The following is a 19407-nucleotide window of genomic DNA, read 5'->3' as shown; positions in this document are numbered from 1 at the left end:
TTCTGCTCGGCAGGACAGAGTCGAGGAACAGATAGCTGCTCTCTTTTGAAAGCCGATGCGGATCTACAACAGAACCCTCCCCTCCCTCACTCGGCCCACTCCTCGTCCGCCGGCGGCGCCTCCGGGTGTCCGCGCAGGATCTGCAAGACGCGGCTCGTCAGAGGAGGGATCTCGAGGCGAGAGAAGACGAGAGAGGACGAGAGAGGGCGCACCTTTTCGATGTTGCGGTTGCGCAAGGGCGAGTCGGCGAAGAGAGCGCGCACGAGGCGGACAATCTCTTGCGGCGTAAAGTCGACCAGGTGGCCGTGGTCGAACAGGAACAGGATGTCGGCCATCGACGCCTCGAGCAGCTCGCTCAGGAACGCAAACTTGTACCACGCGGGCGCTTCGCGGCCGAGAGAGGTCTGCGCGCGAGGAGAGCAGGTCAGTGCCGCGGCCGCGAGAGGGTGCGAGAGGAGGACGCACCTCGCTGCCGTCAAACAACGACTCGAGGTCGTGCAGCATCTTGCACAGCTTGTTGAGGCGGATCGACTCGTCCTCGGAGATGTCGGTCTGCTCCTCGATCTCGTCGAGCACGCGCAGGAGGACCTCGTTGATGAGCCCGCCGAGCGACGTGTACAGCGCTGTGGGCGTCATGACGGGCTGCGAGGGAGACGGATGCAGGGTGAGCGGGCGAGACACAGGGAGAAGAGAGAGAGAGAGAAGGAGGGAGACGCACCTTCCACACGAGGGCGAGGCGCTGCAGGATGTGCATGACCTGCTGCAGGGCTCGCTCGCACGACTGGTACCGAGCCTCGTCCGACGTGCGCAGGAAGCCGCCGGCCTCGTCGAGGCTCTCCATGAGCGCCGCTCGCTGGATGGCCTGCGGGCGAGGGGAGGAAGGGAGGAGGTCAGTCGGCGGCTCGCGACCGGTCCGAGAGGAAGCGAACGAGAGACGCACGATCTGCTTCTGGCGCGTGTCCCGACCGAGCTGTCGGGTCGTCTCAATCGCGAGCTGCACGTCCTTGGCCTGCTCGGGCGCGACGGGCAGGTCCTTGTCGTCGGTCGCCGTGCGCCACACGCGCTCGACCTCGCGCCCGATCCACTCGGCATCGTTGGCGAACTGCATGCCGATGGCCGGCACGCTCGCGAGCAAGCGCGAGTTGTGGACGGCGGCCGTAGCGCGGTACAGCGACAGGAGCGAGATGAACGTCTGCAGGAGGGGAGCTGCCGCCAGCGCAAAGTCGGGGTGCTCGAACCTGCAGGGGTGGACGGACGAGTCAGAGACTGCTCGCCCTCGTGACAGACAGAGAGGGAATGACGAGGACGCACGAAGGAGAGGCGATCTTGACGGCCTCGAGCAGGATCTCCTCGGCGATGGCGACCACCTCGCGCGACTGCTTCGACACCATCATCTGCTCGCGCCGAGGAGGCGCCGGCGCCGGCGGCACGTCGCTCGCCTGCTGCGGTTGCTCGACGGCGACAGGATCGGGCGCGACCGCTGTCGGCGGCGCGTCGTCCCAGGCCCAGTCGTCGGTCGACATGGTGCGCGCGTGCTCGGGAGCCGACGTCTCGAGGGCGGTGGATGGCGACGAGGACGACTCGAGAGGTGCGGCGCGCTCGACGTTGGTGGCGGAAGGAGGGAGAGAAGCAGGCGCCGGCTCAAGAAGAGGTGCGACCGGGACGAGCGGGATCGACGTGACGGCCGCAGGAATGTCGACGGCGGGCTCCGAACGCGACGCGTCGCCGTCGCCGTCGCCGTCACCGCCCCAGCCCCAGCCCTCGTCGGCTTGAGGGGGAGAAGGTGGGGAGGCGGGCAGAGAGGGCGCGACAAGCTCGACAGGGTCGGCGGGCGCACCGAGAGGCGCGCTCTCGGCGGGCAGCGACGACGCCGGCAGCGAGAACGTGTGCTCCTGCGGCTGCGACTCGCTCGCCGCCACGTCTGCGGCGGCGTCGACGACGACAGGTCGGTCCTGCTCGTGCTGAACGCTCGACTCGTCCGCCGCGGCGACGACGACGGGATCGGGCTCGGCTTGCGCCGCCGTCGCCGCATGCCCGACTGCACGCGCACCGACGAGCTCGTCGGCGAGCTCGCGCTCGAGCGGGTCTGGACGCGGCTCGTCGTGCGCGGCGGTGTCGATGGTGCTCGAGGGACGCGGCGATACTGGATCGGGCGACGCTGCGGCGGCGGCGGTCGTCTCATCCACAGCGGCGTCGAGCGGTTCGGCGCCCGTGCCGAGGTCTGCGGCCTTGAGCGACGGCGAGGGCTGAGGCGGCGTGTCGGGCTCGACGGGCTCGAGGTCCCACGGGTCGTCGACCGTGTCGTCAACGACGTGACGGGGTGCGTCGGCGTCGACGGCGGACGGGAGGGCCGACGACGAGGGCGAGAACGTGTGGTCCTGGGGCTGGATCGTCTCGGCGGGTAGAGCGTCGCTCTCGGCGTTGGAGCCGGCGGGAAGAACAGGGCGATCCTCGACATGCTGGACGGCCGACTCGTCCTCGACCGGCTCTGCGCCTCGCTCGACGTCAAGCGCAGGCTCGTCGTGGAGGAGCTCGGCGCCCTCGACGGCCTGGTCCTGGGACGGGACGAGCGCGTCGTCCTGCGGCGCCGCCGAGACCGGCTCGGTGACGGGCTCAGGGTGCGTCGCCGACGCCGCGACGTTCGACTTGTCCTGCGCCCCGGCGTCGACGTTGACGTCGGGACGATCCGCCTCGTGCTGGACGGACGACTCGCTCGAAACCGGGAGCGGGCCCTCGGCCGTTACGGCGACGTGCGGGTCAAGGAGCGCCTCGGCGCCGGCGTCGTCCTGCCAGTCCCAGCCCGCCTCGTCCACGGCGTCGTCGCCTTGAGGCACCATCGACGGCGGCGGCGAGAACGTGCGCTGCTGAGGGTGCGCGTCCTGCGCCGGGAGGATGATGGGCCCGGCCTCGGCGCTGTCGACGACGAGCGGACGCTCCGCCTCGTGCTGAACGGCCGAGTCGTCATGCGGGGCCGGACGCTCGAGCTCGTGCTGCACCTGCGACCGCTCGACGTCGTCGCCGGCGGCATCTGCAGCCGGCGGGCTCGCGTCGAGCAGCTCGGCGCCGCCCTGCTCGCTCTGCGGGCCCTGCTCGCCGTCAAAGCCCCACGCGTCGGCGTGCTCGATGACCTCGGGCGACGAAATGGAGCCCTCGCGCGGCGTGCCGTCCACGGCGGCGGCGGCGGCGAGGTCGGGGTCGGGACGAGCTGCGGCGGCCTCCTGCGACCGAGGTTCCTCGCCGACGAGCCGCTCGAGGTCGGGGAGCGGCACGGCGTGGCTCGCGGGCGAGAGCGCGTCGAGATCGTCGTCGCCGACGTGGCTCGTGTTGGTCTGCGCGTCGAGAGGCGGGCTCGTGATCGGCTGGTTGCCAGGGTCCTCGAACGGCTCCCACTGAGGCGTGGTGGGCTGCTCCTCGGCCTCGACGACGGCGTTGAAGTCGACAAAGTCGTCGTCGACGTCGATCGGCTGCGGGTCGAGAAGAGCGGACGAGACGGGGAGGTTCTCGTCCTGCGCGTCCTCGTCCTGCGCGTCGCCGCCAAACGTGTCGAACGATGCGAGCTCTTGAGGTGCTGCGTCGCCGTCGGTGGCGCCGAGCCCCCAGTCGTCCTCGGGCGCGTCGGCGCCGTCGAAGAGCTGTGCTGCATCGTCGAGTGGCGCGGCGGCGGCGTCGGCGAGTGCCGCTTCGCGACTCGGCGCCTCGGCGAGCGGCTCGACAGTGTCGTGGTGCGGCATGGGCTCGGGAATGAGGGGCAAGGTGGGCGAAGGCGGTGCTGGCGCCGACGGGAACGACTGGTCGATGTTCTGCAGGGGGCTCGAGCGTCAGGTCGAGGAAAAACAGGAGAGGAAGGGGAAGTCGAGCGCACCTCGGCCGGAAGGTTGAGCGCCGACGGCTCTGTCATGTCGACGTCGATGGACACACGGCGACGGCCCTTGTCCGGCTGACCGACCGTTGCAGGCTCGGCCGTCGGCTCGTCGACCTTCTCGATTGGCTCGCCGGCCTCGGGATCGTCTTGACGCGCCACCTGGTCGTCCTGCAGGGACCGAGAGAGCGTCAGGACGTCTAGACAGAGTTGCGGACCGAGAGAAAGAGTTGCGAGCGCACCTCGACCGCCTCGGCGGAATCGTCGTCTTTGACCGACTCGGCCGCCTGGTCGACCTGCTCGTGGGTCGCTCCGACCGGCGCAGCGTCGTCGACGACGAGAGCGTCGTCGAGTGCGCGCTTGGGCGCCGGCGGAGGCTCTTGCTCGAGCGGCTCGTCGACGACGGCGGGCTCGTCGATGCCCCAGCCGTCCTCCTCGACCTGCTCCTGCTCCTGCTCCTGCTCCGGCTCAAAGGTCTGAGCTGGAGCGTCTTGCTCGACGACGACATCGTCGACGGCGAGGGACGGCGGCGGCGAGTCCTCGATGACCTCGGCCCGCTCGACCGCCTCCTCGTAGTCGAGCAGGTCGTGCGGCTGCTCTGCAACGACCTGCGCCTCGGCGGCGGGCTCGGCGGCATCGTCGACGATGTCATCGCCGGCGCTGAAGCCCCAGTCGTCGTCGCCGCCGCCTGCGCCGACGAGTGGCTCGCCGTCGTCGTGGGCGAGGGTGGACGTCGGCGGCGCGAGCGAGGGCGGCTCGGCGGGAGCGACGGGAGACGGGAGCGGAGGCGAGGACGGTGCAGGTGCTTCGAGCGCGGCAGGGGGCGTGGCCGGCCCGGCAGGCTGCTGAGGCGGCGGCGGCGAAGGAGGGGCAACGTCCTCGTCCTCCTCGTCCTCGCCGAAGCCCCACGCGTTGTCGCCGAGCTCGGCCGGCTCGTCCTCGTCGTCGACGGCAAGGCTGGATGCGAGCGGCGGTGGCGCGAGGCTCGGCGTGTAGGCGTACGAGGGCGGCCGGGACCGCGACAGCGAGCCGTTCGAGGACGCGACCGAGGTGATCGAGGCGGACGGGGCGTGCGAGGGCGAGCGAGTAGTCGAGGCGAGGGAGGAAGGGGCAGGTGCAGGAGGGGAGCGGAGCGCTGTGGGCGGCTGGGGCCGAGGTGCGGGGGGCGGCGGGGCGACCTTCTTGGGCACAGGCGGCGACGGCGGCGTCGGCGGAGCGGCGTCGTCGTCAAAGCCCCACGCGTCCTCCTCGCCGCCCGCATCGTCACCAAAGCCCCAGTCGTCGGCGCTGCGGTTGCCGTCGTCGTCGTCCATGTCGCCGAGGTCGGCGCCGCCTCGCAGGCGCAAGACCGGTCGGTCCTCGTCCTCGTCCTCCTCGCTCTCCTCGTCCGAGTCGCAGGCGAGGCCACCGCCGCCGCGCATGCGCATCGCCGGCTGCTCGTAGCCGTACGGGCTGTACTGCTGCCCGTACGACCCATGCTGCTGCTGCTGCTGTTGCGACGAGGAGGACGCGCCGTACGGGTCCTCGGCGGGCGCGCCGTACCCGCCACCGTACCCGCCGTACGCCTGCGGCGGCTGCGCGTCGAACCCGTGCGGCTGCGGCTGGCCGTACGTCGGCTGCGACGAGCTCGGCGCCGGCTGCTGCCGGTCGGGCGCGAAGAAGTTGCCCGAGCGCGTCGACTTGCTCAACCCGCTGCCGAATAGGTCGGCGAAGAGCGGGTCGTTCGCCGGCAAGTACGAACCCGCACCGGCCGACGGGACCGAGGGCGGGATCGCGAGCGGGACGTACGAGCTCGCCGTGGGCGGCGGCGGCGAGGCGAAACGCTGCTGGATGTGGTTCAGAACGGGGCCGTCGTTGCGCTGCGCCGAGCTTGGGCGAGAGGGAAGGGAGCGGGCGAGGCTGTTGTTGGACGAGCGGGTCGAGAGGGCGGGCACGTAGGGATTGTGCGCGACGGGCGCCGAGGGCTGGATGGGCGGGACCATGGGCGCGTAGGCGTGCTGCTGCTCCTCGGGAGGCGGCGAGATGACCGTACGAGGCGGTGGCGCCGTCTGCTGGAACGGCGTCGAGAGCGGCGCGGCCGGGGCGGCAGGTGCCGGCGACGACGACGACGACGACGATGATGGCCCGACATCGTACTGCGGCGTGTAGACGGGTCGTCGCTTGGCGCCGAGACGACCCGAAGCACGTGGCGGAGGAGGTGCGCCGGCGGCTCGAGGAGGAGGGGGAGGCGGCGCTCCAGTCGCCGGGCCCACGTCCTCGCGCTGAGCAGGAGGCGGCGGCGGCGGAGCTGGCGTCGACTCCTTCGGGTCGTACGGGCCGTACTGCGACGACTCGTAGACGTCGTTGGCGTCTTGCGGCGCGTGCGGCTCGTGCTGCAGCGAGGAATTGAGGTCAGAGAGATTGTCGAAGGGGCTCGAGCGAGAGGGGAGACGCACCTGGTGCCGAGGCATCTCGAAGCCGTACGACGAGTGCCGGTCGGCCTGCGTGTCGGCCGGCGTGTACGGGTCGTGCGGCGCCTGCGTCGGCGCATAAGGGTCGTGCGGCGGCTCGTGGACGGGATCGACGACGTGCGAGTACTCGCTCGCGGCGTACGGGTCGTGCACGGGCTCGACAGGAGCGTACGGGTCGTGCGCAGGCTCGAGAGGACCGTGGACGTGGTCGACGTTGGGCTGGGCCGGCTGCTCGGGTTGCTGAGGGTCGACCGGGTACGACGGCTGCGGCTGCTCGAGCGGCGAGAAGGCCTGGTCCTCCTGGGCGTACCAGTCGTGCTCTTCTTGCGCGTACCAGTCGTGCTCGGCCTCGTCGGCGTACGGGTCATCGTCGTCGAGAGCCGGCGCGGCGAGCGACGAGAACGAGGCGGGTGCCGGCTGGACGGGCTCGTGCGCAAGCTCCGACGACGGCGCGTACGGGTCGTGCTCGCCGTTGGCGACCTGCGCGTTGTGTTGGGCGTCGGCCTGCGGCGCGTACGGGTCCTGCTGCTCGAGGTACGGGTCGTGCGCCTCGGCGTCGGTGGACCACGGGAACGACGCCGGCTCGTTCGAGTGCGACTGGTGCGCGACGACGGGCTCCTGCTCGACGTCGTACTGGTCGTCGACGCTGTACGAGCTGGGCACGGGCTGCTCGACGTCGACGCTCGTGGGCGCGTACGGGTCGTCGTCCTGGTCGAAGCGCGGCTCGTGGTCCTGCGCCGCCTCGACCGGCGCGTACTGGTCGTGCTCGGCGTACTCGGCGCCGTATCCACCTTGCTCGGCGTCGACGACGTCCGCGCCGCGATCGAGGCCGTACTGCTCACGCGCGGCGTAGCCGTTCTCCTCGTGCGAGTCGGGCTCGAGGAGGCCCAACGGATGCGGGGCGTACGGGTCGTGCGAGGAGGGAGGCGACGCTGGAGCGTAGGCGTCGTGGGAGAGTGGCGGCGGCGGAGCGTAAGGGTCGTGAGGGGCGGCCGAGCGGTCGAAGTAGGCCGGCTGCTCGGCGTCGTCGTGCGCAGGCGCAGGCGGGTACGGCGACGGCTCGTAACGAGACGGCTCGTACGACGAGTGCTCGTGCGGCGAGCGATCGTGCGACGGCTCGTCGTGGCGCCATGCCTCCTCGTCGACGGCGTGGGGCTGCGCCTCGTCGGCGAGCTCGTCGAACGCGGCGGCGCCCGCCTCCTCGTCGTGCACGGGATCGTCGTTGGCGGTCGTGGGCAGCGGCTCGACGTCCGGGTGCGACGGCGACGGCTCGTGGTAGCTCAGGCCGAGGCTGGGCGAGTGCGACGACGGCGGAGCGGCGAGGCCGGGCGACGGCGTTGGCGGGATCTCGGGCTCGACGCTCTCCTCCTTGATGTCGCGACGCTCGACGCCGTACTCGCCCTCGTCGTCGCGAGACGGCTCGGGCGGGTAGAGAGCGCCGGACGGCTCGGCCGCCTCCTCGACCTCCTCCACCTTGACCTGCGACAGCGTGTCCTGCTCCTGCTCCTGCTCCTGCTCCTGCTCCTGCTCCTGCTCCTGCTCCTGCTCCTGCTCCTGCTCCTGCTCCTGCTCCTGCTCCTGCTCCTGCTCCTGCTCCTGCTCCTGCTCCTGCTCCTGCTCCTGCTCCTGCTCCTGCTCCTGCTCCTGCTCCTGCTCCTGCTCCTGCTCCTGCTCCTGCTCCTGCTCCTGCTCCTGCTCCTGCTCCTGCTCCCGCTCCCGCTCCGGCGACGCCTCGACGTCGTCATCGACAGCGGCGGCGTACGAGTGCACGGCGCCGACCTCGCCCTCGCCGGCATGGTCCGCCGTCGTCTCGATCCCGTCGAGCGTTGACGCCGGCTCCTCGAGCAGCTCGAACGTCGTGTGCTGCCCACGCGGCGACAGCGTCGGCGAGATGACGGCCGAGCGGTCGAGCACGTGCGGCTCGGGTGCCGGGCTCGCCTCGACGACCGCGATCGTGGGCGCCGGCGCAGGCGGCGACGACGGCTCAGGAGCAGGCTCGCGCGACGTGGCGGAGGTGGTCTCGCGCGCAGGAGCGTCGCCGCCCTGGAAGAGGGGCGGCGGGCTCGGGCTGCGCGGCGGGAGCGGAGCGACGATGCGCGCGGCGCCGAGCTTGCCGCGCTTGAACGAGCCCTTGCCCGCCGGCACGAGCGGCGGCGTCGGGGCGGGCTCGTCGACGGGCGCCGAGGCGGCTGCTGGGGGAGGGACGACGGGAGGCGAAGGAGGAGGGGGCGTCTTGGCGCGCAGGACCTTGGGCGCGAGCGCCTCCTCGATCGTCATCTCGCGCTGCGCCCCTCGCGGCACAGTCGCGAGTGCGAGCTCCCTCGGCACCTTGGGCACCTGCTGGCCGGCCGTCGCGGCGCCGCCTTGCGCCGGCGACTGCTCGTCGGCGAGCCCGAGGCCGAGCAGGAGCCCGAGCATCTCGTCCTCCTCGACGACCTCGACCTCGACCGTCTCGCCCGCGCCCCAGTCCCACGCCTTGACGGCGCCGCGAACACGCGCGAGGGCACGGTCGCCGACTTGGCGCGCCCAGTGTTGCGGAACGCGGGCGGCCCAGGCGCGGACCACGCGCTGCTCCTCGACCTCGCGCGACGACGACGAGAAGGACGACGGGAGGAAGGCGAACAGGCCGTGGGAGGGGAGGAAGGTCGACTCGAAGGCGCTGGCGGCGTCGACGAGCGCGAGGTACGGCGGGAGGTCCGAGGTCGACGCCGGGAGGGACGGCGACAGGTGCGACGAGATGACGTGCGACTGGAGCGACGGCGTGAGGTGCGCCGTGAGCGTCGCGGCGTGGTGCGACGGCTTGTCGTTCGAGCCCGGATTCGGGAAGAGGGACGAGTGCGAGGTGAAGAAGGCGAGGAAGTCGGACAGGGCGGGAACGGCGTCGACCTGCTCGTCGACCGGCACAAGTTCTGCGACGTGGACGACGCCGTCGTCGCGGAACCGGAACTCGGAGCGCGTCTTTTGCGCGACGGCGGGAGCGTCCTGGTCGCGCGAGCCGACCTTAACGCGGCCCTGCGACTCGAGGAACGGCGCGACAAAGTGGCGCAGGACCTGCTTGGCGAGGCGCGCGAGGAACGTCTCGGTCTGCGTCGGCCGACCCGTGATGCCGGCGAGGTCCTCGAGGCCCTGCAGGAGGATTGCGACGGGCAGCTCGGGGCCGGTCGGCGCCGCGGCGATGCTCTCGCGCAGCGTCATCGTCGCCGTGCCGCCGCCGCCTGGTGCCGCGGGCGACACCTCGAAGCACCCTTCGAGGGCGCCTTGAAGGGCCGCCTCGAGGCGCGACTCCTCGTCGCTCGCCCACCGCACGAGGACCTTCCACGCGTCCGTGTGCTCGATCCACTCGTCGGCGCCCTCCTCGACGGCCGACGTGACGCGAGCGAGCGCCTCGATGGCGGACGGCAGCTCGCCGGACGTGGTGGCAGTGGCGAGGGCGGAAGTGGTCGTGTGGAACGTGACGAGGGCCGAGAGGAGCGAGACGGAGGCGGTCGCGGCGAGGTGCGAGGCGGCGAGCGACTGCTGCTCTTCGAGTTGGGCGATGAGGGGAGGAAGAAAGGCATCCTGCGCATGTTTCATAGTGGGTCAGTGCCGGTCTAGGCGAGACAGGGCGGCGAGACGAGGCGCACCGGGCCGTCCACCTCCAGCTCGAGCTGCTCGAGCTCCTTGTCCTCGTCGTCGAGCTTGGCGATGAGCTCGTCGCCGTGCTTGAGCTGACCCGCAAAGTCGTCCCAGTTGTCCTTTAGCAGGGTGCGCGTGCGGTCCTGCGAGAGGGAGCCGGGCAACGTGACGCAAGGTCGTCAGGGGGTCACTCGTCGACTGCGGGAACCGAGAGACGGGCAGAGAAAGGGCGAGACGCACGTTTGTGGCAGTGACCTCGTCGTCGATGCGGTTGAAGAGCTGTGCTGCTGGGCCGTCGGCGCCTGGAGGCCCCGCAGGGAGGGTGACGGCGGTCGAGAGTGACCCGGCGCCGACGTCGCTCAGGAACTGGTCGACGAGGGGCATGACCGTGGTGGCACTCGCTCGGAGCGTGGCACGGCTGGTCAAGCTCGGCAAAGGCGGTGGTGCGGAGGTGAGCGAGGGGTGGGGAGGCGTGGTCGAGTGAGGTGGAGGGGGGCGGAGCTGCGGCGTCCGCGAGCGCGTCGTGGGGGCTGGAGGTGGGCTGCCGGTGTGCTGCTCAGCTGCTGTAACGAGCTCGGCAGGTGCACGCAGCTGCAGGGCGCGACTTGGTCGAGGTTGACCTCGTCGACCTCGAGAGCTCCTCGTCCACCAGGTTCGCCCTCCAACCGCTCGCCGTCCTCGCGCAGAGTGACTTGCTGCCCTGCTCGTGCTGCACTGCCGACAGTGTCGACCTGCCTGAGGCCGTCTCGCTCGTCCCCTCGCGGGACTCGCCTCTCTCTGTCTCCCTCTCTCGGTCACCCAGTCCTCCATCCGCTGCCTCGCTCTCGTACGGCCAGCGGCCGCCCGTTCCGGCGCGTCGCTTTCACGGTAGCTGCGCCAGAGGTCGGGCGCGGCCGGGAGATCGTGCGTGCGAGAAGCAGTCGGCGCTGCCACTCGACGCCGGTTCCCTCTTCCTCCTGGCCTGCCCTCCTCGCGGCCGCCCAAGCTCTGCTGTTCAGTGTCGACGGCCCGGCCGCACTGTTTGCGCCAGTGGACGGCGCGGCGGCTGCGAGACCTCGGCCACGAGCCAGCTGTTGTCTCTGCCGGGGTCCGAGCCACCCTGCGTCGGCTGCTCCTTGCCGGCTCTCGCTTCTAGCTTCCAGCTTTGGTTTGCCTGACTCGCTCCGAGGCCCGAGGGCTAGGTTCGGCAGAGCAGGGCGACGTCTAGTCACCGCCTGTCCTCGTCGACGAGCGTGTCTGCCCGTCCGACTTCCTCCTTGAAGCGCCGCTCGCTGTCTCCAGCAGCCGCTCGCGCCGTCTAGAGCGCCCACTGCTCTGCCATCATGCGAGCGTACCTCGGCAAGAGAGCTGCGGGACGCGGGCGGCTCGTCTCGTCGTCGAAAGTCGCCCGCAAGCCGGGCCAAGGAGAGCCAGGGAATCCCTCGCAGCGTCTCGTTCGCGTGCAGTGTTCTACAATGTACAGTTGAACGGCGTGCGTATCACGCCCGTCGGCGAGCAAGCTGTCGACCGTGCGCAGAGATGCTGAGACCGCCGGACCCGAACGAGTTGCCGGACGTTGTTCGCTCTCGCTCTCTCGCCCATCTACCGCCCGCGCAAGCTCTGCAGCAGCGCCGCAGTCCACCCAGCACCCCGACCACAGCAGCCGCAGCCGCACACCCAGCTCTCCACCCCCGCCCCCATGCTTGCCCGCGCACCCCGCGCACAACTCGCCTCGGTCGTCAAGCCGCACCGGCCAGCACCGCGACAGCTCAGCAGCTCGGCACGGTCCATGGCGGGCTTCACCTGCTCGGTCGAGTCGCGCGCCGTCGTCTTTGCCGAGCACGGCGACCCGGCCAAGGTCCTCCAGACGCACAAGTTCCGCCTCCCCAAGCTGAGCAAGGGCGAGGTCCGCTTGCGGTTCGAGCTGGGTGCCGTCAGTGCGTCCACTCTCTCTGTAATCGGGCCCGCAACCGCGCTTACCCTCCTCCTCGCCCGCAGACCCCGCCGACATCGTGAGCTCCCCACTCGGCTCGTCTCCTCTCGCGTCGAGCTGACCCTGTCTGGCCCTCGCAGAACGTCATCCAAGGCGTGTACCCGTCCAAGCCGCAGGTGCGCAAGGACCTCGGACCCGAGCCGGTCAGCATCATGGGCAACGAGGGCGTCGCGACGGTCGAGGGCTTTGTCGAGGACGGCGAGGTCGAGCACAAGCTCAAGCTTGGCGACAGGGGTGCGTCCCGACTTCTCCTCGTCATCTACATGGCCGCTAGACTGACTCTTGAGCCGGCCCGCAGTCGTCATGGGCGCTCCGCAACTCGGTCCGTCCCTCGGACCTCTCCCTCGACTCCTCCTCGAGCCCTCGCTGACCCGTCTCTTGCCTACAGGTACCTGGGCATCCCGGGCCAACATTCCTGCATCCTCCCTCATCGCCCTCCCATCGTCGCACCCGCTCACCCTGCGCCAGGCCGGCACCCTCGCCATCAACCCGCCGACGGCGTGGCGCATGCTGAGCGACTTTGTGCCGCTCAACCCGGTCGAGGGCGCGCCGAAACACGCCAAGAAGCAGTGGGTCATCCAAAACGGCGCCAACAGTGCTGTCGGCGTCGCCGTCATCCAGCTCGCCAAGGCGTGGGGCGTCGGCACGATCAACCTCGTCCGGGACCGGTGCGTCCAACGCTCCTCTTCCTCCTACTCCCTCTCGCCACATTCACTGACTCGTAACGTACCCGCAGACCCTCGATCGACGCGCTCAAGGACTCGCTGCACGCCCTCGGCGCCGACCACGTCTTGACGTACGACGAGTTCCTCTCGAGGGACAGCAACACGCGCGCCAAGGTCAAGGAGTGGGTCGGCGACGAGGGCGAGCTCAGCCTCGCGCTCAATTGCGTCGGCGGCAAGGAGACGGCAGAGATGGCCAAGCTTCTGAAGGTTGGCGGGCAACTCGGTGCGTCAACGGGTCCTCTTTCCGGGCTCTCGTGCGGCTCGCCCGCAGCGTGTCCTGATAAAAGGCTCCTGCTCGTACAGTGACCTACGGCGGCATGGCCAAGCAAGCCCTTGCGCTCCCGCCCTCGCTCTTCATCTTCAAAAAGCTCGTCTCGTGCGTCGCCTCGTCCTCCCTCTCTTTCCGCCGTTCCCTCCCTGACCCTCCTCTCTACTTTTCGCACAGCACGGGCTTCTGGCTCTCGAACTGGACACAGACGCACCCGGCCGAGCGCGCGACCATGATGCAGCGCATCGCCGCGCTCGTGAGCGACGGCACGCTGCGCGAGCCCGAGACCGAGGTCGTCGAGCTCGGCGGCGCCGACGACGAGGTCGTCAAGGTGCTTGGCGAGGTCATGACGCGGGTTCAGGAGGGAAGGGGCAAGAAGGTGCTCCTGCACTGGAAGGAGGAGCAGGCCTGAGCGTGGTCGGCCGGGCGTCGTTCTTCCTTTCGCAACTCTCGAAGCATCTGTCCCTCGCCGTCGTAGTGCCCGCTGTGCCACACGTTGTATTCCTATGCGCTCGACCTCTCTCTTTCTCTTTCTCTCGGAGGAGGCGTGCGCGAGAACGAGAAGTGGAAGAGCACGTCTGCGTTGCATGAGAGGCCCGAGCGGCGAGCGTGCGTAAGACTACGCAGGTCCAGGACGCACGAGATGTCGCACTCGAGAGAACGCGCAAAGTGCTAGTGAGCTCGCCGAGAGAAGAGAGAGCGGGAACTGACCGCTGGGGAGAAAGAGCGAGAGGGGCGGCGAGTCGGGCCCCTGCAAGGACGAGGGCTTAACGGCGCAAGAGCTGCTCGATATCGGCGTCGTCCGAGTCGTCGTCGTCGTCGTCGCCGTCGTCGCCAAAGTCGAGCTCGATGTCGGCTGCAGTAGGTGCCGAGGGCGACTTGAACGGGGGCGGCGCTGCTGCTGGGAGAGCGTCAGGCGGGCCCACCTCCTCCTGCTCCTCCTCCTCGTCGAGGTCGTCCGAGTCGACGCTCATGCCCTCGTCGCCCTCGTCATCGTCCACCTCATCGTCCGAGATCGGGACCGACAGCTCGACAAAGTCCTCCTGGACGTCGAAGCCGCCATCGGCGCGCTCGTGCTGCTCGACACGCAGCCGCTTCTTGAGCCTGCGCCCCGCCGCACCCGAGATGCCCTCGCGCTCGGCGTCCCTCGCCGCACGCCGCTTGCCGCGAGCCCTCGCCGCCGCCGCGTCGTCGTCCCCCTCGTCCTCCTCCCACTCGATCGCGAGCTCCTCGCCCGCGCCCTCTCCCTCGACCTCTCCACCCTCCTCGTCGTCGTCCTCGTCGTCGTCCTCCTCGGCGCCATGCACCCGGCGCAAGACGTGCGGCTCGCGGCACCCCTTGACGTCGCAGCGCCCCGTCTCGGCGAACCTCCAGCACTCGCGCACGTGGCGCTTGGCGCACCCGTCGCCGAGGGCGCACCACCCAAGCTCGACAAAGTCGCGGCACGGCGCCGCGTCGGTGCCGACGCGCACGTGCGCGTACGGGCACGCGGCGCCGCGGGTGCAGGCCGGGAAGTGGGCGCAGTGGGGCGAGCGGTGCGGGTTGGGCTGGTGCGACAGCGGGCAGGACGAGGCGGGGCGAGGGCACGAAGAGCGCAGGAAGAGGGGGCAGATGGCGATCTTGGACGAGTCGTGGATGTAGGGGCAGGTGTGGGCGCGCGAGCACTGGCCTGCGGGCGGCGCCGGGGCGGGAAAGAGTCAGCGAAGCGCCGAGTAGGGCGTCGATCCGCTCTCGCGACACACAGTGCTCGAGAGAGAGGCGGCGAGGAGGACGGCGGCGCACCTGTGCGCTGGAAGAACCTGCAGAGCTTGTCCGACTTGGGCTTGGCCGGGCGCGACGACGTGAAGCCGCTGCGCGCCACGGAATCGTCTAGTCAGTAACCATCGTGGTGGACGATAGAGAGCGAACAGAGAGAAGCAGTGACGCACCCGCGACCACGCCCCCTCCCTCTCCCCCTCGAGCCATTCCTCGCCGCCTGGACGCCCCTCACGACGCCGACAAGGCCATCGAGCCGCTCCCCCTTCTCGCGCATCTCGTCCTCGCGAGTCTTGCGCGCATCGGCGACCTCCTTGCGACGCCGGGCGAACGCGAGCGAGACGAGGTTGCCCGCTTTGGTGCGGATGTAGGTCGTCCCGAGGTGCGAGGTGCGCTTGGGGGTCGTGACGGACGGCGAGGAGGGCGACGAGGGAGCGACAGCACTCGGGTCGGCGTCTGTAGAGTGAGAGGAGGACAGGGTTAGGGACGTGTGAGGGAAAGGAGAGCGAGAGGGTCGAGGCGCACCAGGTTTGCGGACGAGCTTGTTGCCCCGTTGGTCGGCGACAAAGACGACGCCGCCGATGACGACCTCGCGCGGTGGCGGTGGCGGCTTCGGGGTCGTGTCGAGAGCAGGAGGTGCAGGCGACGGGCGACGGCTGGTCGGCGCGGACGACGGGGCCGAGGACAGGTTGGCCGAGTCGTCGGCGCGCTTGTTGAGGACGAGGACTTGGTTGCGGAAGCCGCCGGGCGGTACAGGGGTCGTGGTGCGGCTCGTCGGCTCGGTCGGGGCGGCCGAGGTGGTGGTGGCCGGGGTCGAGGCGCCGCTCAAGCCGGGAGCGACCCAGGTCGCGTTGCGGTGGACGGCGGTGGGCGCGGTGCGGCCCCTGCCTCGGCCGCCTCGGCCGCGGTACGAGCCACGGTAGGGCGGAGTTGAAGCCGAGGCTTTGCGCTGCTCGATGGCGCCTGTGGCGACAGAGGTGGGTCAGCGCGGGCGGGAGGGAGGGGTCGAGGCAGGGCGAGGGGTGTGGACGCACTGGAAAGGCGAGCGATCTCTGCAAGGACTGCTGCGTCGTCTGCCATGCTGACTGGCCGTGCTCGACAGTCGGAAGCGAGCGTGTGGACGAGAGGAGAGACGAAAGGCACCTCTGGCAGATGAGGACGAGGCGCACCTCGCCGTCACAGCTGTCGGTGCTACTGGGACTCGGTCGTAGTGATCTTGTAGCTCTCTCAAAGGCTCGCAGCTATCCAGAGAGCACGACTGAGCGAGTTGTGGTGTCCCCGCCTCATCAGCTCCCTCGCCGAGACTCCCCTCTCCTCCGTCACCTACCGCTAGCCCGCGTGCAGAGGTGCGCGCCATGTCGACGGCCAGCCCAGCCCCGACGAGCCCGCCAGTCGCTGCGCCAGCCTCGGTCGCGCCCGCCCCGCTCACCGTCGACCCCCGCCGCCTCTCGCTCAACCCGCCCACACCCGTGCCTCGTGCCCAGGACCCCGACGACGAGGTCGACGAGCTCGCCACCACCACCAGCGCCCGTACCACACCCGACCACACCCCGCGCACCAATCGCTCGCCCCTCTTCCGCCCCTCGTCCGCCCTCGCCGACCGCGACCCACCAGCCGCCTCGACCTCGGCTGCCCGGTCCCCAGCTCGTCCGCTACCGAGCCCTGCTACTGCGACCTCCGCCAAGGGCAAGGCCGCCATGCACGGCGACCTCGACGACCTCGACGACGACGACGAGATCGACCAGCTCGCGTCCGAGTCGGCGTCGGTCGCGTCGACCAGCAAGGCCCCAGCACCTTCAGCGCCCCTCGCACCTCCCGTCAAGCGCTACGCCGGCAACTTTGGCCCGCCGTCGCAGCCCAAGAAGCGCCACCGCATGTCGACCGCCGGGTCCGGCGACCGCTCGCTCGCGTACCGCCCGCCGCCGCTCCCGCACTACACGGTCGTGCGCGCCGCGCGCAACTCGGCCTCGTCGCCGCACGTCATCCGCATCCACGACAACGTGACGGACGGCAGCTCGGCGCGGTGGCCGGCCGACGACGAGTGCGACCCCAACCACACGGTCGGCGGCCGCGAGAACTGGTACGACTGCCAAGGACCCGACGTCGGGCGCCACAAGATGTTTCGCGAGAAGCTCGGCGAGGAGATGGCCAAGAAGCTCGGCCTGAGCGACGACGACCCGAGCGCGCACTGGGTCGTCGAGAAGCTCCCCAAGGGCCACCTGTTCACGGTCCACCACTGCGTCACGAGCTCCGGGCACCCTCGCCAGGACGTCTACATCTTTGGTCCGTCCTCTCGTCTCTCCGTCGTCTCTCACGCGCCGGGCAGCCGTCCTGACTCGGCCCCTTCTCCTCCTCGCCAACCAGGTTCGGCCGCGACCCACAAGTTCCGCACCGTCAACGAGTTCGTCCCGCACCTGTACTGGCTCCTGTCGCACGGTCCGGGCGACGGCCTGCGGTGCGAGTGCAAGTACTGCACCAAGAAGAGCCAGTCGGACGTGAACCGCATCGTCGGCCTCACCGACGGCCGCTCGTCGTCGGTCGTCAGCGAGCGCTCGGCGACGCCGCGCCGGGCCGCCGCGAGCGCGGTCGCGAGCTCGGCCTCGCGCACGGGCAAGGGCATGGGCGGCGGCCCAGGGCACGGCGGGTACGGCGGGCACGGCTCGTCGTCGTCGACGGCGGCAAAGGCGACGATCGCCAAGGCGGGCGACCCGGGCACCGACAAGCTCCTGCCGCCGCTCAAGAAGAAGAAGCGCCCTCGCGACAGCGAGCGTGCGGGCTCGCCGTCGGCTGCGCTCGAGCACAAAAAGGCGCGCAGCGCCGCCGACGTCGCCGGCGTGCCGGGTGCGCCCTCGGCCTCGTCTACGGCCCCGCCCGCCTACCGCGGCACGTTCGTCATGCGGCAGCGCGACGAGGACCTGCGCGACGTCGGCGTGCCCCGCCAGGGCGAGGTCGTGTGGGCCAAGCTCGCACGCCCGCTCGAGCCGCGCGAGGAGGGCGGGACGACCATCACGCACTGGCCGGCGCTCGTGCGCGCGAGGGAGTTCGCGAGCGCGGCCAAGGTCGTGCTCGAGGACTCGTCGGACGACGGCGAGGACGACGAGGACGACGAGGACGAGTTCGAGGCGGACGAGGACGAGGACGAGATGGTCCTCGTCGAGTCGGCGAACGGCGAGGACAAGGGAAGGGGGGAGGGCGCGGGCAAGGGCAAGGAGGCCAAGCGCAGGCGCAAAGAAGCGCGGGCCAAGAAGCGGGCCAAGCGGGCGATCAAGAAGCAGGACGCCGCCGTCGAGCTCGCCGCCGCGTCCAACCTCGAGCCCAAGACGCCCGTCCCCCTGTCGACGACGCAGCGCCCCGTCTTTACGCTCGCCCTCCTCGGCCTCGCCGACGAGCTGCGCCGCGTCGAGCTCGGCGACATGCTGCCCTGGCTCGCCCACACGCCGCCGGGCGACCTCATGCGCCCCGAGTACATCATGCACCCTGACAGCGCCAAGCACGTGTGGGACGGCACGAGGACGATGCGCGACGCGACCCTCGCCGACTTTGCGTGCGCCGAGGACGCGGCGACGGCGGTCGCGCTCGCCAACCAGGTCGTCGCCCACGTCGTTCCCTCGTTCGCGCCTGGGTGAGCCTCTCTCTCCCTCTCCCCCTCTCTCTCTCTCACTCGCGAGCCTGCGACTGACTCTTGCATCCCTGTCTCGCAGCGAGAAGTACGCCATCACGTCCGCCGCCATCGAGCACAAGCCGGGCACGCCGGCCGACCAAATCGCCGCCGTCGAAAAGGAGGCGGCCAAGACGTGGGCGTTCCAGTGCCTGTTCTTCGGCGCCGAGCTCGTGTGGCCCGGCGACGTCGTGCGCCTCCTCAACACCAACCTCGTCGACCTGATCGGGCCCAAGGGCGCCGTCCAGCCGGGCGAGGACCGCGTCTTCTTCCTGCGCGTCGCTATCCTGTTCAAGGCGCCAGATGCCGACACGCTCAAGTTTGGCGGCGACGTGTGGACGCTCGACGAGGTCGCCGACGGCGACGAGGGCGGCGGGTCGCCCCCCAAGGTCAACGGCGACGGCGTCGAGGGTCCGCCGCCGTCCAAGGAGCGCTTGCCCGGGTCCGTCATCAACGGCAACGGCTCGACGACTGCGCCTCACGTCAACGGTGCCGCGCGCGCCGCTCGCCCGCCGGCGCCGGCCCAGCTCCCAGCGCACATGCCGCCTCCTCCCGCCGGCCGCGCGTGGAAGCTCCTCACCGAGCCCGGCACGCAGGCCCACTTCGACCTCGACTTTATCGGCTCGCGGTTCCGCCCACTGCCGCCGGCGAGCGACTCGCGCGAGCGGATTCGCGAGGTCGGCGAGAGCTTTGCGCGGCTCGGGCTCGGCGAGGACCGAGCGTCGATGGGGTCGGGCGAGGCGGACGAGGCGGACGTCGACATGGACGGGGGTGAGGGGGCGCTCAGGCTCAGCGACGAGCACAGAGCGCTCGTGCTCGCCGGGCTCAAGCCGACGGTCCAGCTGTACATGATGGTCCGTCCTTTCTCTCTCTCTCCCTGCACCCCCTCGCGACCCTCAGAAGAATTCGACTGACTCGTTCCTCTTTGCGCAGGTCGGCACGTGGCGCCCGAACCGGCAGGACGCCATCATCGAGGCTGAGAAGCAGGCGTCGGTGCGTCCCCTCTCCCTCTCTTCCCCTCGGCGACCCTGACGCTCTCCCGGCGAGCCTCACTGACCATACTGCGCCCACAGGACGATGTCGGCTCGTTCTTCAAGACGCGCGC

The 19407-nt window shown here is 70.5% G+C and overlaps 3 protein-coding genes across 3 annotated transcripts; 1 reads left to right on the top strand and 2 right to left on the bottom strand.

Annotated features, from left to right (window-relative positions):
* Positions 1-19: 19 nt before the first annotated feature.
* Positions 20-10308, bottom strand: RHOBADRAFT_53521 (uncharacterized protein; the record flags this gene model as incomplete). Its single annotated transcript, XM_018416874.1, has 11 exons — positions 20-140; positions 213-404; positions 466-642; positions 719-862; positions 941-1238; positions 1312-3800; positions 3863-4030; positions 4102-6231; positions 6295-9867; positions 9933-10067; positions 10165-10308. The coding sequence occupies 11 exons, from the start codon at positions 10306-10308 to the stop codon at positions 87-89; spliced, it is 9504 nt and encodes a 3167-aa protein (XP_018271604.1). The 3' UTR covers positions 20-86.
* A 1294-nt stretch (positions 10309-11602) lies between these two features.
* Positions 11603-13301, top strand: RHOBADRAFT_44062 (uncharacterized protein; the record flags this gene model as incomplete). The annotated part of the gene is made up of 8 exons (XM_018414345.1): positions 11603-11840; positions 11902-11915; positions 11977-12130; positions 12195-12218; positions 12285-12564; positions 12633-12844; positions 12925-12997; positions 13067-13301. 8 exons carry the CDS (start codon positions 11603-11605, stop codon positions 13299-13301), a joined length of 1230 nt encoding a protein of 409 aa, XP_018271603.1.
* A 355-nt stretch (positions 13302-13656) lies between these two features.
* On the bottom strand, positions 13657-15724 carry RHOBADRAFT_44061 (uncharacterized protein; the record flags this gene model as incomplete). The annotated part of the gene is made up of 5 exons (XM_018414344.1): positions 13657-14558; positions 14672-14739; positions 14818-15100; positions 15170-15607; positions 15679-15724. 5 exons carry the CDS (start codon positions 15722-15724, stop codon positions 13657-13659), a joined length of 1737 nt encoding a protein of 578 aa, XP_018271602.1.
* Positions 15725-19407: the final 3683 nt, after the last annotated feature.

The sequence above is a fragment of the Rhodotorula graminis genome (assembly GCF_001329695.1).
Source record: "Rhodotorula graminis WP1 unplaced genomic scaffold RHOBAscaffold_6, whole genome shotgun sequence".
NCBI lineage: Eukaryota > Fungi > Basidiomycota > Microbotryomycetes > Sporidiobolales > Sporidiobolaceae > Rhodotorula > Rhodotorula graminis.
Note: the sequence above shows the minus strand (reverse complement) of the source record. Positions and strands in the feature narration are given on the sequence as shown.